The sequence below is a fragment of the Cheilinus undulatus genome, linkage group 11 (genome assembly GCF_018320785.1).
Source record: "Cheilinus undulatus linkage group 11, ASM1832078v1, whole genome shotgun sequence".
Classification (NCBI taxonomy): Eukaryota; Metazoa; Chordata; class Actinopteri; order Labriformes; family Labridae; genus Cheilinus; species Cheilinus undulatus.
In genome coordinates, this window is record NC_054875.1 from 6,041,116 (window position 1) to 6,059,422 (window position 18,307).

The 18,307-nt window shown below is 39.9% G+C and overlaps 1 protein-coding gene across 2 annotated transcripts in view; it reads right to left on the reverse strand.

Annotated features, from left to right (window-relative positions):
- LOC121517494 (plexin-A1-like) overlaps positions 1 to 18,307 on the reverse strand; it is a 503,338-nt gene that overhangs the window by 50,475 nt on the left and 434,556 nt on the right. The window contains exons 20-21 of one of the 2 annotated variants that reach the window (XM_041799311.1): positions 7,771 to 8,005; positions 904 to 1,046 (exon numbers count right to left, since the gene is read on the reverse strand). In XM_041799311.1, coding sequence (XP_041655245.1) covers positions 904 to 1,046; positions 7,771 to 8,005 — 378 coding nt within the window. Of the gene's footprint in view, positions 1 to 897; positions 1,047 to 7,770; positions 8,006 to 18,307 lie in introns of both variants that reach the window. The other variant, XM_041799310.1, reaches the window with a different exon arrangement.

Genomic DNA, 18,307 nt, shown 5'->3' on the forward strand with positions numbered 1-18,307 from the left:
CAATCAAAGTCAATGGAGCAGCACTGGATTTTACATCTTAATGATACTGCTGATTACAAACTTGGCTCTGCAGTTCCTCGCTTTGGAGGAGAGTAGTTTATGTTGACGTACTATTAATTCTACTTCTCTTGGCTTCAGCTGCAAAATGTCCTTATAAATCGGGTGCACTCTCTCTCCAAGGTGGTTGCATGTAACGGCTTAATTAATAACTTAAGAGTGATGTATAATGCAAGCAACAATCCAAGTTAGCCTGAATTTTATGACTCTCTCTCTCTCGACTCTAAGCCTTGTGCGATCTCTCTCTTCATCTTTGCTTTGCTCTCTTTTTTCACTCTCTTTATCTTCTTGTTACTCTTACATAACATTCATTTTCACTCAATTACAACCAATCCTCGCTTTTAAACTCTACTTCCCTCCATCAAGAGAGTACGTTGAGCCCCTCTCCCATGAGATTACACTAATGATGATACTAAGGCTCTTGAAAAGTCATTTGCATTCATTGAGATGAGCTGAATACATTAACACAAAGTAGGTAAAATATAGGTTATGTGATTGCTGTAAGGTGAAACACATCTCCAGTTCCTCTTGCCTCAGATCCCAGAGTTTTGGAGAGGTCTGTCTTTGAAGAAACCTGTCATGGGATAATGGCTACAAAGGTATTAAGAAAGAAAGCCAGAAGGACATTTTCATACCATTAAATCCAACTTTCAAACACTTCTCAGAGATATTTCTATGAATTTCTCATCCTGCTGAGGTGAACTACTTCCCTCTAGCTTAAGCAGCTACTTTTCTACCTCTTATGTGAGTGTGTTAGTGCAAAAGTTTAGTAGATTTGACTAGACTTGGTTATTTATGGTGAGTTGGTTTTAGTTTAAGCTTGGATGATGGTGTACTGACCCGTACCTCCATCTCCTTGAGCACAGGGTGGTCCTCGATGCCCGGGAACAGGACCCTCATTGCATAGGTCCGGTAGTCCAGGAAGGGAATCCCAGCTCCATCCAGCTCCTGGGTCAGCTCGTGGATGTCTGTCTGTAGCTCGGCAAAGGCTGGTGGACAAAATGGTAACATAGGTAGTAAAAGGTTGAGTCAAAATATATAGACTTTTAGCTGTGAGAACAAATAGGTGCAGAGGACTGTAGAGCTAATTCTTTTTGATCAATGAATTTATGAACCGACTTCTCTGAGGCTACTGAGAAGCATCCCAACAGCATGATGCTGCCCCCACCATGCTTGACAGTGGGGATGGTGTGTTTGTGGTGGTGTGCAGTGTTTAGTGTCCAACACAGCCATGATTTTACTGATATTTTTCACAGGTTTGTTTTTTGCTGCAGCTGTAACTCAAGCCAATACAGCCAGCATAAAATTACAATCATCCTCCATGTTTGTTTTTTTCTCCAAAGCAGTGGTTTTCAACCTATATTTGCCCAAGGCACACTTAAGTTCAAGCCAAAATCTCAAGGTAGACCAAATCGATATTCAATATCTATTCAAAATGACCCATTCAGGGGTGCAGGTGGCCTAGTGGTTTAAGGCGTGCCCCAAGTACGCGGACAGCCCTGGTTTGAATCCGGCCAGAGGCCCTTTAACACATGTCTCTCTCTCGCTCTCGTCCCTGTTTCCGAGTCTATTCACAATCCTCCTCTATAAAATAAAGGCACAAAAAATGCCCAAAATAAATCTTTAAAAAAGACCTATTTAAATCATGTTACAGTAAATTGAGCATATAGCATTAGTTCAGGCAGGCCACGAGTCAAGCACTGCTATTTAATTGAGATCAGCTGATCTCATGCAAGACCTTGTCAGCTGACGGCCAGCTCATTTGCTTTTAAGCACGCTAACTGCACTCGTGCTACCATATTTAAAGTGCTCTAACCTGGCAATGCTTTGCTGCTCCCTCTCCAAGCCACTTCCTTTAACCCTCCTCCACCCCAGCTCCTCCTTCCCAGAACAGCCACATATGAATAAGAGCCAATTTACAACGGCCAATAAAGGAAAACCATTTATGACCACAAATGATGCATGTTTCTTGGCAAAGTGGTCCTGACTGAGCTTAAGTTATTGTATAGTCGCAGGTATTATGTGAGGTTGTAATAATTGCTGAGTTGGCTCAAGGCACGCAACTCCATTTAAGATCCACTGCTCTAAAGTCACAATTAACCAAAAAATTCTACAAGATCTACAAACACAACAGCTCAGGCTACAGCCTTGAAAGTGCAGCCTTTCCAACAACTATAGGTGTTGCAGTATTGTTGTTGTAATACTTTGTTTTTTTCAAATTGGAATAAGTAAGATGCATTAGGACAATAAATTTAGCCATTATTTGATGCTTTTCCAGTGTAGAAAATCACATCATGATATTTTACTGACAGATGACACAGCACTGTAAACACTCTCTGGTTCAGATGATGAAACAGTCAGAGGCAATCAATTAATCTTTCTATCAATCAATTACTCTTCATCTGTATAGCACCAATTCAGCTCAAGTCACTTTACAAAGAGGACACGTCGAGGCCGTACCCTTTGTCATACTATTTACACAGACCCAATATTAATCTGCAATAAGCTTTACGCTGAGAAACGTTTAACTAAGGGACGACGAGAGATACAGAGATAGAACAAGGGAGTCAAACAGAACAACAATAACTATGATGGAGAAATTTTAGTAATAATGGTAACGATACATGTAAGATAAGCTGTAGTAGCCATGTTTTATGGAAGACTGAACATTCAGGTATTAGCATAAACAGCCAAAAAGGTAAAGGTCAGCTATGATAATGAAAGCTCACTGTTATTGACCTCAAAGGCAATAAATTTAAAGTCTAATTGTGGACCAAACATACTGCTGATAATACATGCTCTTTAATGCATAACAGGTCTTGACATTCCAGTATGTTTGGATTTTGGCGAAACATAGATCATTAGATAATACTTTGAGAAAACAGCTGAAAAAAAGGTCTGAAAAAACAACAGCTGACTGGCTTTCCTGGTGCATTCGCCCTGACAAATAAGATCCTCTCCTATCTAAAAAAGACAGAGTGACATAATGACATAAAAAAGGAAAGCAAGCTCAGGGAGAGAAAGCAGAACCAGGAGACAGAAAACAAAGTTCCTGGAAAGGAAAGTCAATTAATTGCATGAGTGGATAATTATTAAAGAGCGACGGATGAGTTTTCATGCATAATTTCTCCCAGCTGTTATTTGACTGTTTGGTGCACAGGAGAGACGGAGGGAGGAGGATGCAGAGAAGATAAAAGAAAAGGAAAAAAGAAAGAAGGAAGGAAAACCGAGGATCAGAGGTAAGAGAAGTGAGGGTGCTATGCACGTAAAGGTCAAACCTATAAATAAGAGAAAAAAATGTGGGGGTGGGGAAGCAAAAAGCAAACAAAACATGCACAGGAAATAAATAAAAGATAACATCAAATGCAAAGACAGATGTAAAGACGAGAAAAAGATGAGAGAAGTGGCATAAAAGAGAGTATCACTCAGAAAGGAATGAACATTGTAATATTAACTTTGATATTCTCTTCTGTGCATTAATGAGGGAATTATTTAAGCTTAAACTGTATTTTTCCTGCAACAGAAGAAGGACAATAGATAAAAAGAAACAGAAAAAACTCCACTCTGGCTGATCTGTTGAAATAAAACAACCATGTACCTTAAAAGTGGCTTAAACAAAAACTTTTTGTCAGTTTGTTTTGAGTTATAAGAACTGGCCAGAAATCCTCGCTCCTTGCCAGACTGACTTATTTTTCCAAATGTTGCCAACATTTATGTGCAATTTAGATGATGTGTAGGACACTGTATGCAAAGTTTGATGATTAAAAATAAAATGAGCAATAACTGGTGTCCAGGGCTGCCTTAGTATCAAACAGATATCAACACTATTTGATTTTCCATGCTTCTGGACTGCATGGTGGTGCAGGATATTGCGCAGTTGCATCACAGTTCCTCTACTGAGTTTGCATGTTCTCCATCCATATGCATGCTTTTTATGTTGTTTGGTTGATCTAAATTGCCCGTAGGTCTGAGTGGAGCAGCACTGAATCTTGGTACCACTCAGAGCGGTGTCTTCCTGCTCTCACAGTGACAGTAAATAAGTCCACCATTTCTCCTCCAAATGTTTCATTTTACTTAAAAAAAAATCACAACTAGCGCAGTGGGCAAGTTAGAATTTATCCGTGTATTATGAGAGCACTGGACAATAAACCCTCTGAGCCCTCAGTTTTTTTAACCATTTTGTCTCACTTGGACTTATTGTTATAAAAAGCTTGTAAAACATCAACCCTGTGGTGCACAGTCAAGCTTTAAACATCCTTTTTCTTCAGGGCAAACTGGGCTTTAAGAATATGTGTGCTGCCATAATGTTACATGAGTTTTAACAATGTTAATTTGAAAAACAAAAACCGGCTGCTAGGCTTAGTTAAAACCTGCTGCAAAATTGCTGGCAGTACTCTGAGTGATCTGACTGACTTATTTAAACTCAGAACTCTTAAAAAAGGCCAGTCTATCCTTGGTGAACCAGACCATCCACTCTTTAAGGAGTTCATGCTGCTCCCTTCCGGACGCAGATGTGTCCTTCCATCATGTAAGACAAACAGACTGAAAAATTCTTTTATCCCGACTGCCATTAGCCTTTTGAATAGTTCAAGGTGAAATTTGTCCATGACTTATTCATTTTGATACTATTGTCATTGTTTCCTGTGTCTCTGAATGTTTTCTATGTGTCTGAACTTTTAATTTATTCCAATTGTGAGTGACATTTTTTGTATGGTACTACTGGCTGTGAAGCAAATTTCCCCTCGGGGAAAATAAAGATATCCTTGATCCTTGAAAGTTGTGGGACTATTAAGTCAAAAGACAAACTAAACGTAAATTAAAACTCAAAGATTTTTATGTAACACACAGCAAACATTAATGACCAAGTCCCCTCTCTTGGGGACCAAAAAGTAAAAAAAAACAAAAAAGTGACAAGAAGTCCTCAGAATATTCACATATTTAAAGAATAGTCCTTGCACTTCTTTGTACTGGCTCAGCTCCTGTCTGCAGTGACACAGAGGGCCACATCACATGCTCTCTGTCTTTCTTTCTCTCCATTATGAGTTGCTCACGCACTCTCCTCCAGTTTTTAAGTGTTCATCACATAATGACAAAAAAGTCTGCCATTGGTTGTCACATCCCATGTGACATCTGTTCGGGGAATACTAAATGGTTGCTAATGCCAAGCTAGTGGAAGAAAATGGATTGAAAAGATAAGAATTTTAATTGTGATCATGATTTTGCCATATTCCCTACCTTATGATATCCAACATTTCACTAGTTTACCATATTTTCATTTACTTTTCCATCCATTAAAAGTTCTTTATTTCTAAAGTTAAGTTAATATTGTTACAAATGCAATAACTGTTATTTTCTGGCAACATAAAAGCAGGTCTGTAACTAAACAGGAAGTATAATTCCCTTAGCTTAAGACATTCTAAATTACAAAGCAATAAAAGCAAAAGAAAAAGCATTAAAAAAAAGATAAAATGTCACATTAACCGGGGATCATCAGGGTTACTGAGTCATTTTGTACATGCACTCCTGCCTATTTCCTGCTGTGTAACAGTGTTTTATAGTGCCCAGAACAGATGTTGGCCATTATATCCTCCCATTTTTTTATTTAGAATTTAGTTTTGTTATGAAATGCAAAATATTAGAATCTTTAACATTAAAAACAGTGATTAATCGTGATTTAAAAGCTGTGATTAATCCCGACAATATTTGTCATTTGTTTTAGTATTTATATGTGTTGTTTTTGTGCTTTCTGGGAGTAAATTTAATCTAATTTTAAATGCTTTGCAAATCACAATGTCCTGTTTTTATTCACCGTCTACACAGCTTTTGAAGAAATTGGGTTGTTCTGTGGCTGCTGTAGAAAAATGTAATGTCTGTTAGATTTTTTTCCAAGCACATAAACAGATGAACAAATTCTAAAGAGAAAGTCTACGATATGACCTGGCATATATGCCACAACAGGGACTGTACTTACATGTAGTCTATCAACAATCTGAGCATGGTTATTCTGCGTGGCAGTGAACACTTTCATTGCTATTATACCATCAAAATCCCCCATAACATCTATATCACCTCCCATGAACCACAAAGTGACACTTGCCAGTCAGCAGTTGTTATTTCTAATGTGTTACTAATTAGCCATGACTGCTAATATGCTAGCCTGGATGATAGTGTACGGTGCGATGTCTGCTTCTCATGGATGACTGAGCCAACCGTCCCCTGTCTCTTCCCTTCAAGACTGTCAGAGCGGAGCCGACCTCACGCACAAACTCATCCTCCCGCTATCAGACTCACAACGCACCGCCCACTTCATCTGTTCCTCCGCCCACACACGCCGTCTCGTCTCTATAGGCCAGCTGGGAGTACAGCAGGCGGGGCGGGGAGCTCTGGGAGGGGGTGGGAACAAGGCCATGCTTCACTTCTTAGAAAAACTGAGTGCTTTTATATCTATTGACTCAAATACTGTTTGTTTCATCTCTGAGAAGAGAACAGTGCCTTTCTAGGAACTGGGGTTCTGAAAATATCAGCACACATGCATCAATCATCGTGGCTTTAGGGCACTTTAAATCAAAAGATACAGCGGTTATTGATTTGACAGATTATGATGCTGTGGTGTAATCATATCATAACCTTCCTCCATGGCTGTTTGCATCAATGCCATCGTAACAAAGGTCCTAACACCAGTCATCACTGCTGAACAGCTCTCATACCCTTCAATCCCTGGTGTTTTTAACTGCATCTCTTCTCTTAAAGCTTCCAGCTCACTCATTAAACCCCCCTTTACTCTGCAAACTATCCTTTTTAACTGTGGCATCATTTGGCATCTCTCTTTCTATTTATCTTGTGCCGTCTCCAGTTTTCTGACACTTTATTTATGAAGGACATTACAGTTATTTGAAGAAAGCCTGATCTTTGGACCCCTTTTATTTTCAAGAGTTTATTTTCAACACAGGGTGGGAATTTCAAATAAACATCCTGCTTTTATCCAGTTTGTATGTCTTGAAATCAAATACGGGTTATCGGTCCACTGATTCCTGGTTGTACTGGCACGCTGTAGCCCTCAACATTTTGTGCATACGTTTTAATACCTGCATTGTTTTCCTATGCAAACTAAACTGTGATAACACAAGACTCTATATTTGATTCTTTCCAATTTCTCTCTTCCATTTTGTTCCCAAGTTTCAGTCTTTGAATGTGCCCATTCATCAGTGTCATGATGAAAATACATTTGAAGGAACGTGATTGGTGTGATCTCCTTTTCATTAAAATTAACTGGTTATGATTTAGAACAAATCTGGGTTGCAATTTGTGGTCGAGGAGGTGGTGGTGGGTCCTGATTCTAGATCAGCTGAGAACCACTGCTATACAGGATGGGCTTCCTCAGCAACCTCAAGAAGACATCCACTTTATTAACCCTGATGAGCTTATAAAAAAGCCGTCTGACTCTCTGATTGAACAGGTTGAAGGCTTGCTTCAAGCTTAATACTGATTCTGGAGTAGCTTTGGCATTTAGCTGATGGTTGTTTTTAGGCCTGGCAGTGTTGACAACAAGTGAATGGGTCTCTCTCTCCTCAGAGAGTCAGATTGCTCAAATAGAGCAAAATATCTATGATATGGTAATTTTGTTTAAAACACCCATCCCTATGTCCAGCAGGGGATGTTAATTAGAACCAAAGCTGTGAATAAATGCCTTTAAACGCTGTTTCCATTACCTACCTTCTTTACATTCAAGAGCCACTCTGGACTCCAGGTTGTCCATCTGGAGCTGCAGACGTTTCAGAGTCCGATCAGCGTCCCTGGACTTTCTTTTATAAGCGATCAGCACGGCGATGATGACCAACAGAAGTAGTCCTCCGCCCCCTCCAATGCCAATAATGGCGGGGAGCGTCAGCAGGCTGTCTGAGTAGATGTGAAGAGTGCCGGGGGAGTACTCGAACCCACCAGCTCGGATCTGAAAACCACAGACAACAGATTTTTAATGATAAAGAAACTCTCCACTTTTATTCACACGGTTTAAAAGTATGACCTCTCTTTTCTGCAGGGCGCTGAGCTGCTGCATTAGCGGGGCTGAAGGTTCAGCACATTGCTCAAAGGCGGCCCCACTGCAGCCGTTAAGGGAGAGGAAATTGCTACTTTTATACTTTCCTCGACCAGATTCTCCTCAGCCAGTCAGGGGATTTGAACTATCGCCTACCAAAGAGACATGAAATAACAGCGAGGCAGCAGCCACTTCTCCAGCAGCAGATGGTTTGAGAATAGACGAGGTGGTCTGAAGAGATCGAAAAAGTTGGTGGTCTGATGAAAGAGAAGTTGGTTGACCCAATTTTCTACCACAAGGATCATTAAATTTTTATCTGTTCTGTACTCGCACTAAACAGGCTGATCTGACAGGCTCAAACTGGGGAGGCTTACATCACCTCTTCTGCTGTGAACATTTCGTGTAGGAAAGGTTTTCAATTCTTTGCCTTGAGGGGAGCAGCTTCACAGGGTTTTGGTAATGAAGATCTCACAAGCTCACTCGCTCAGCGCTTTGAATGATTTACCTTCTCCGGCGCCGCCTGCAGATATTTAGGCTCAATATTTAGGTTTTTAAGATGGATTTTCTGACGTTAATGCTCCCATTTATCAGTGTCAACTTTAACAAACTGATTTAGGTCAGAGAGTGATGCTGCGTACGTGAACCAGGTTAAAGCAGACACCCAGAGCGCACACATATATCCACACGCTCACACAGTGTAAGTAATCAAACAAAGTAATCACCAGCATTTAAATCTCTCCCCAAGGAGTCTTGCTAATTATGGGAAGTCAAACACATGTAATGTTTTTTTTTCAGACTAAATACATTTACATAAGCTCAGTGTGTCTCAGTGCTGGAATCCATCAAATCAAGCAACCCACAAGGGGGTTGATAAGCGATTAAAATGAGGCGTGATTATACACTTTGAAGCTCTTGTAAGTGCACTTTCATGTTAACATTATCAAAGTCTGATTAAAAAGAATAAAACAGAGAAGCTGTTATCATCAATATCAATGCAGTCAATACCTACAAATTTAATTTGCAATAGTTGAAGCAATTAGCCTGACTTGTACAAGATTAAGCAGCCAATTAGCTGAGTGGACATGATCAGGATGTAAAGAAGTTACTTTCCAAAGCGGATTGAACTAAATAAACTCAGCCAGCAAACTTTATTATGAGTCTGGATTCATTAGCTTGCAGGAAGGCAGTTTTGTCATTAAAATGAATAGATTAACACTGGAAGGAGTCTGAAAATCTCAGGCAGCTCCATGTTATGAACCCCATACGGTCTGCATGAGAATTACTCATCAATCAAATGGAAATTAAAAGTTTTATATGATGACATGATGCCAGTTGAACGTTTTTGCTTAAACTGCAATGCCACCACTTATAACTAGCCAGGCTGTAGCCGTAGACCAATATTACTCAGCCAAAGGGCCGCGTTGTTGAAGAAATGGCTTTGTAGTTTCACCTTCCATTTCCATCATTTTCTTTGTCTATATTCCATTAAGATAACTATTTCCTAGTTAAAGCCAGGTAAATCCATCACTTTTTATCCCATTGTCAACTCCTTCAGGTACTCATCAACTCTGTCAGAAGATTTTTTTTTTAATTTTACAAAAAATGCATAATCCTCTGTTCCTTTTATTCTGCTTTTATGTTAAAATACCTAATAATAATAATATATAAAGCCAATAATCACTAATTAGTTTAAAAAAAGTTCAATATTGTCAATACTGAAGATAAAGTTTGAAAACCATGAAATTCAGAGTTAAGATTCGTCCGATAAGTGCAAATATTATCTATAAAGCAGTAAAAAAAATGCATTTTATTGCTAAATTTTAGAAATGCGCATTACAAAACCTGCATTAAATACCTGAAAACTTGATCTTGAGGTAATGAAAATTAAATACATTTAAGTATGTCTGATGGAGTTGAAAAAAATAAAGATATGATAGGAAGAATTCATATCTTTGATAAAATACTGGACTTAAAATCTTTTCTACAAACAACTGCTAGTGGAGACTTCAACTTACACAAGTATACACTTTAAATTACTGCAGTAAAACTGAAGTCAAGTTCTGGACTTGTTTGGTTCCTTTTTGTAATCATCAGCTATATGTATCTTGCATGTTCTCCATTGCCTACCATATATGTGAGAGACAACCTGACTGATGTGACTTGTGATGGCGATGGAGGGTGTCTGAGGTCAAAATTTCTTTTTTAAGGTTTTCTGGGGGAACTGATTTTCAAAGTGAGACTTAAAAGGGCCACAAAAAGCCTCAAGAACTTTGCACTGAGCAATTACTGCAGGACCGGAAGCTGGGGGTGCTAGCACTTTTTGCATTAGCCACACTTGACAAACCAGTCTGACAGTGCTACCTGCTGAGTGTTTGTTTTTTGAAGGGTGGACTTTTTGCCTAATTAGATAGGACAACCTTTGGTCCAGGCCCACCGTTAGGTGGGCACCGATGCTCTCAAATTAGAGTTGCATACATTTTTAAAAATCATGATTAGACAAATAATGAGTGGTTAATCTATAGAACTTTTGGCAAGAACAACAATAGGCCTTTTCTGTTGGGTTTTTATAAAAGAAAACAAATCTTCCAAGGTAAAAAGGTCAGGAACCAGTGCCTTAATACACTAGTACAGCTAGCTGGCAAAATATTCAAGACATTTAAAGTTGTGACTGTTTAAAGCCACAGTCTACATGCTGACCTCATCTATCTTTCTCATTTAAATCAATTCTTCTGTTACATAACCTTAGTTCAGTCCCAGTACACCTCTTGCCCCTAACTCTTAGCTTTACTCCTATGATATCCACCTTCATGTCTAGGGTTGGGTGTCCTAATTCTTGTTGGATGGAGGGATGCGGTGAATGTGCAGTGTGGCCCTTCCAAAGGAGATCTTCCAAAGGCAAACTCCAAACCAATTTTTACAGGAAATTTCCCAGGATGCCCTGCAAATCATGAAAGCAATCCAGGCTCATATTTTGATGTTTTTATGGTCCTTTTGATTTTGAGCACGTATTTTGAAAAATGACTCATAGGAGAAATGTCCTGTATTGTCGTGTCAATGAAAGCAGATGTCCTATTAGGAACTTGTAAGGCCGTCCAATTTCATAGGGGAAGATTTCCCCACTACACTGTAACTCTGTTTTAAGGGGCAAGGGGGAACTCCAAATTGAAAGGTAGGAGTAAAAGTTAGATATGGGACTGGTAGCTAAATGTTAGTAAAATAATCAGCCCTGGATTAAGAGTATGTCAATCAAGTGGTAAAAGAATTGCTAATGTTTATGATAATGGGTTATAATTCTATGCACTACCAGTCTGTAAATATGATCTAATGTGTGGTCACTGGTGTGACTGATCTAATAAACCATGAGGAATCATATCCTCAGATGACACAGATGCTGCGTAAGTATAAGCAGTGTTAAGTTGAAGGCACATTTGTCTATTTTTATCCTCCTGACAGACTGAAGGACTGACGGAGGAACTTAAAAAGCTGAAGGCCAAAACAACAAACAAGTTTCTTCGAAAACTCAAGGGAGGCAAACGCAGCTGCCAACACACAGCTGAGCGTCTGAAGTGACACACAAAGACGCTGCGACACACATATACATGCACGCAAAGATGCACGCAAGCCAAGAGAGTCTGGACACCCATTGGGGTCCCCTGAATGTAGGTCATTGTACCCGGCCCTCTGCTCAACTCATGCAGAGACGAAGATGTGCACATTAATACAAACATATGCAGAATCGACCCACATAAGCAGCGCATATTTGAACACACATACACAGATTTGCAGCAGAAGCGATTGGAACAGACAGCTCTATTTTTTCTTCGGCTATTGTCAGACGTAGGACTAACTCCACCACCCCCGCTAACACTTTGCATTGCTCCAATATTCAACATGACATTTGGTTTGAAAAAAAGAGTTCCACCTTGGATGTGGCTGGTTGCGCTGAAAGCCATCATACTGAATTACATGGATGTGCTGTCAGTAGCTTTCGAGGTATATTGGCTGTTGCTAGCGGGGAGTAAATGTCATAAAGATATAGTGGAATGACTGTGGAAGGACATTGATGACAAGTTTAAAAGGGGCAGGAGGTGGGGATGAGTCGAGTGGGTGCTCTGGCAGGATCTTCAGACAAGCATCCAAATATATTTAGTGAGCGCCGTGTCGCCGGGCGGAGGTTTGACCTTCCTCCATACTGATGCTCCGGGAGCTGGGCGGTGATTCTGAAAGTCTGCTGCAGTCAGAGCGAATCAGGGACTTCACTCCACAGCCTGGTGACAGCTCAACACTGGGACGAGTGAAGCTGAGAGGTTGCCGCAGGACGCACTGGTAAGCTTGTTCTCCGAGTTGTTCCAGCACTTGTTCATGCTCGATCATGAGTTTAAAACGGCTTTCACACTGTGGGTGAATGCTCACAGCATATGATCCCTTAGACAGACAACAGGGACGATAACATAGTGATGATGCATGCTGTTTAAAAGCAAAGATGGGCAACAATTGTCAAATATTAAAAGAATTAATCTAAGAGGAACAATGGACAATTTAATGCAACTATTATCTTGATTCAAGACTTCATTTTTACCATTTTTTTTAACTGATTCTGCCTGTAATGCATGGCATACGAGAGTTGAAGCACTTCTGAAAGCTGTACCCGTACTACCATCAAATATGGCCTCTTTTTAACTTAGTTTATCAATGGAAAAGGATGGTGTTTAAGTTGCAGTACAGCAATGCTAAATCTGTGAGCCTGCTGATGGCAGTTTGCATTATGCATTTGCATCAAGCTAACAAACACACACGTACGGCAGTGTTCATAACTTCAAGGCCTGTAAGGATTCCCTGCAGCCTGATGTGCGATGATCTTGGGCTGAAAGTGTTGCTCAGCAGCCAAGTTAAAGCTCGACGGCATTTCTTTTGTCTGGGCCTCTTCACCCCTGGTAAAATGCAAGAGGACCACACGTGGTTTCTGGGCCCTTGGGGCATCCACGGCACAACAGGGGCTCATGGCAACTCTACTACTGCCTGGGCAGTACCCTAGGCTGTGCTTGCTCACCACATCCTGCCCTGACTCCGTCCTAAAGGTGTGGACTTTGCTATTCTGTCAACAAAATATTTTCCCATGCCCCTGGTAATAATGCAAGGACATCCAGACGGGCACCACCAGGGCTGTGTCAATCCTCCTTCCCAGTGCCCTCAGGCAGCTTACCCCCCACAGTTATGCCTTCCTTCAGCCTCAGTTATCCTGCCGAAACATGCCTAAAAGTTCTGCACAGCACTGCATATCCCAGTTCACCTTTTAGGATTTTTCTAATTTTCTTCGAATAATTTCCAGTAGCTCCAAAGAGTTCCTTTTCCTTAAAATACACACCCCTTGTAAAAACATACATTTGCAGAGAATTGGACAAAATGTGCACATTAGAAATATTTTCAAGGTGAATGGGTCCCAAAGAGAAGCTAACAACATGCCCTAACAACACGTGCGCACCATACATCACAGTTCATTGCAAGCTAACTATCCATACTGTATTTGTTAAACATTTAATTCTCTGCTCTGTGAATTTCAGCCTCCCTTTGACAGAAGTATGACCCCAGCATAGCTATTAGAATGCAGACAAACAGAAATGTCATGTTTTGTATTGATGAGCCTTTAACAGCTTTGAGCTGAATAATTTTACTTTAATGAGTGTTTGAACCTTGTATAACAAGATTACAAACTCTGCTGTTCCTGACACTTGTCATCTCCCTCTTCCCTTGTTCCTTGTCCAGCTCAACGTTATCAAGAGAGAAGGAAAAATGAACGAAGTGAGGGGGGCAAAAACACTGCACTGCATCATGCTGAATGGTCTATCATGGGCTATCAGGACACTACTGTAGGAATCAGTCTAATTGAGGTGATTTTAAACCTCACTTCAATCAGTACAGAGTTTTGTTTTCTGCATATTAATGGCATCCTGGAAAACATTTATGTTCTTAATATGTCTTCATATCTTTAGGATACACCCTCTACTGCAGGGGTGTCCAAACTATGGCCCGTGGCCCATTTTTGATTGGCCCACAAAAAATTCTTTGAATCAAATTAAATAGGGCCCTCAACAGAGCATGAAGCTTGTGCTAGACTATATTATTCCTCTTAGTTTCAGCACAAGGAAGTGCCACCATGCTAACACTGTAAACAAACATTTTGACAAGTTTTTATGCTGTAATTTTAGGACTAAATTGAGATAACACTGTAAGTAGTAAACACATTGGCAACCAAAATAATAAAGATATGTTGATTTATAATGCAGCAGCAATGATGTTCCAGGGGCGGAGCCAGTGGAGAGCTAAAATCTGATTGGCCTTCCCAAAATCCTTCAAATCATTAACTATTTGCCCTGTCAATCACTGAGCATATCTTAACCAACATTAGATTGTTTTTTTACAAACTTTAATATCAAGGTGAGGTATATGAAAGTGGCCCCACCATCCTTATTTATTTCTGTATGTGGTCCCCAATGGAAAAAGTTTGGACACTCCTGCTCTACATGTCACAGCTAGCCATATCCTGCAAACACTGTTGGCAATTTTAATTTTTTTCCCCCTATATCTTGTTCTCACAACATGCCAGAAATCCTAACATTTTTGATGTTGATCTGTGAAGTTAGCAGTGTTGAATTTAGCTGATTGTTTGTGTAAGTAAGACTTTCAGCAGCATATTCAAAAGACCAAATGCAAATTAGCATACATTTTCCAAGCATTTAGAAATGAAGTTACTTGCAGGAAGGCTCATGAAAAGTGTTACACGTCTGCAGATGTCACATCAGCTGAGGGAGGTAGCTAGCTAGTTCATGACGAAGTCAAGAAGCAATTTATACTCACAGATATCCCCATAAGTTTCTGTTTTTCTGAGCACAGAAGCCTGACATTTTCCCACCTCAGCTTCTCCTGATAAAATCTGCTTTATTATTACTATGAATAGCCAAAAGAGCATTTAACTCTGACTGACTAAACACCATGTTTACAGTTAGATTCAAGCTCAAAAGTAAATTTTACTTTAATAGTGTCACTGCAGCGGTTTTGCTCCCAATACTTAGCTGGTGGTTAATTTTAAGGCTGGGTGTCTGGCTGCCTGGGGTCAATCTAAGTTTGCCATTGTGTGGACGGTGTATGCCCTCTCTCTCTTTTACTCTCTCACTGTGTCCCTGTAAAAATATACATGAGCATGGGAACTTGGGAGATAAAGGTGTTCTACATGCACCGGAATGTTCTTGTGTGTACTATGAAATTGAAGTCTTGCAGCAGCACTGACTGAAGTGCCTTGCCACTGATGTAAGCTTCAGTAAAAGTTCACAGTAACGTGATTTTCTTATTATTCATACCATACGTACATGTGCCATGCATAATTAGCGCTCTGCTCTCTCTCATTCAGCTCTACCTACTTTTCTAGTGTTAGGATAAATGTTTTGTAACAGGTAAGGTTTCCTCACCTCATTAATCTACTTTTAGAAGTGGATACGTGCGTGAATAAATCAACCTGCCATGTAGGGAAAGGTGAATTTCCAGGTTTACTGCACGTAGGAGCAGTACATATTTGCCTTGTTGACTCAGTGTGCAGGTATCACCACTTTAAATCAGCTCGGTGAACTCGAGTGAGATGAAAAGGTGACAGAAACAGAGTCCCAGCAGGAGCGGGGGGATGCCGGGGGGCAATATAAACATGTAACACAAGCGTTTGAGCGCACTCTGTGATGAAAATAAGAGAAAATAAATATTTAAGTTTAGTAGTTTAGGGTTCTCTTTGGGGTTTCTAACAGAGGAGTCAAATAAAATCATGACAGTGGCACGGTTTCTCCCAACCCACAACTCCTTTCACAAAAAAATATAATAAAATTCAGGCTGACAGTTTGTTTTAGGAGCTGGCATTTTAGTTTGAATTTAGTATTAGAATTTAGTATCTTTTGAGTTGGAAATACTTCAGCAACACATGTCCCAGACAGGAAAATTAAAATATGTTTAGGGCATTTTTTGACAATGAACTGACACTGTGAAAAGTGAACAATTAACAACCAGTGTCTGGTTTGGCCATAATGTTGACAGAGAATTATCTTAGTGTAAGATTTGGCACCATTGCATGCAACACATTTTAAGTGCAGCCAATAAGGCACTGATTTGGGTTTTCTCTTCTGCTTCTCTTTATCTGGTTTTCTTCAGTTTTATAGCCATGTTTACATGAAATGTATTGTATTTTCTCCACTGGACGGGCCTCTGAAGGGATCAAATACAATTAAGTTTTCCCTATTGATAAGGCAACCTTGCAAATATGCTACTGACTTAGAAGCTCCCTGAGAGATGCTTGCCACATCCTCTGCACACGAAAATAACCTTGGATGGATTCAAAATGTTTTCACCACTGGACAGACACATTAAAGGGCAATTTATTACATTTAATCCATATAAAAAGCTGCTATATCACCTTAGTGCTTTCATCCAAAGGAAGGGAATCCTGCAGGGCTCTTGGGAACATTTTTCTATAAGGATGGCAGCCTGTGGGTAAAATTCAACATTGAAGGATTGGCCCAGCAACTACTACACTGGCATCAAGTCATGCATTTTCTCCACTGGAAGGACACCATGGATGTAAATTATTATTGGCTATATACTGTATGCATGGACACAAATAAGAATAAAAACTTGATAACAATAAAGTCGGCCATGCAAATTCACAACTTGGAAGATTCTGATAGAAAACAAACTATTTGGAATGAGAATTTGTTCAGAATGAGAGGCGTGGTTTATGCTGATTGTTATTGATGATAGTCTTGGTTAAACTGCTCTTATTGCACATGCCTGTCTCTCCCTTTAGCTGTGCATGTATGAAGACCTTCCAGCAGATCTGCAACATTTCAATGTTTATTTATGACAGGAAGTTTGCACCACTGAGCTTTCAACTGAATTTGGGAGAACAGCAGAAAAAGGATTGCTTTGCTTCTACATGATCGACACGATATACTATAGATTACTGTACTTACAGTGCGACTCGTGCCACTGTTCACTTTGTAGATCAGCGCCTTACAAGTTGGAGCACATTTTAAATCTATTTAAAGAGAAAGTAACAGCTTCTACTTCTGCTGTTTCTGACAGATAAGACTGGTGGTACAGCTCCACGCAAGTCTAAAGGCTTTTATTCTGATTAAAACTTGATGCATGCAAATGCAAGTCATAAATGGATCACTTTGTTTAGCCTCGTTATAAATGGTGAATCTGTGATCAGGATAATATTCATCAGATTCATCAGATCTTTTCTCCAGACTGCAAGGACTTTGTAGAAACCACTGTTACGTTTGCTGTAAAGGTGTGACACCCAAGGGTTTACCTGATAAGACCTAATGTATCACTATGGTACTTCAATTTATCCAACATGGGAACTAAAACGACAAAGGTCGATTTTAGAATCAAAAAGGTGCGTTTATTCAGGCATTATTGTGATAAAAATAGATAAAAGTTAGCATTTCTGGCACCCCAGATGTAGGATTTTGCATTAAAAACAGGTATTTTGACACATTAAGGTGATACAGTACTTTGCAGAACTTTTAGGAATGTTTCAGTGCCAGAAACTGAGGCTGGAGTGAGGCGGAGATGTGGCGAGTGAGCCACCTAGGGGCTCCTACTGGATTTCTTTGCGTATTACTGGGGGCATGGGAAAAAAATCTGTTGAAAAAATAACAAAGTCCACATCTTTAGGGCAGAGAAAGGGTGGATGTGGTGAGTAAGCATGGCTTAGGGAATTGGTTCTCAACCTTGGGTTGGGACCCTGATGGGGGTTGCGAGACACTGAGAGGGGGTCTCAAGATGCCCAAAAAACAAGGAATATTTTTTAAATTACACTGTTGCCACTGTACACCAGTTCTGACAAATTTGTAACCCCTTTTCATAATTTTCCCACCAATTTTAACACACTTTCACCATTTAACACGTATTTCTGCCAGTCAACTCTTTCCACCACTTTTTTTCTGCCTGTTTTTGCCACTTTTAAACCAATTCTTGCCATATAAGCTTGATTTTGCCTCTGTTGACCCATTATTGCTACTATTGAACCCTTTTAATCCACATGCATTTTTTCCCATTTTAATTGCCCATTTTTGCTAGTTTAACCAATCTCTGCCAATACCTGCCCATGTTTTCCTCTCTAGTGAACCATTTTTTTGCCAGTTTATATGTATTTTTCATCTTATTTCCCCA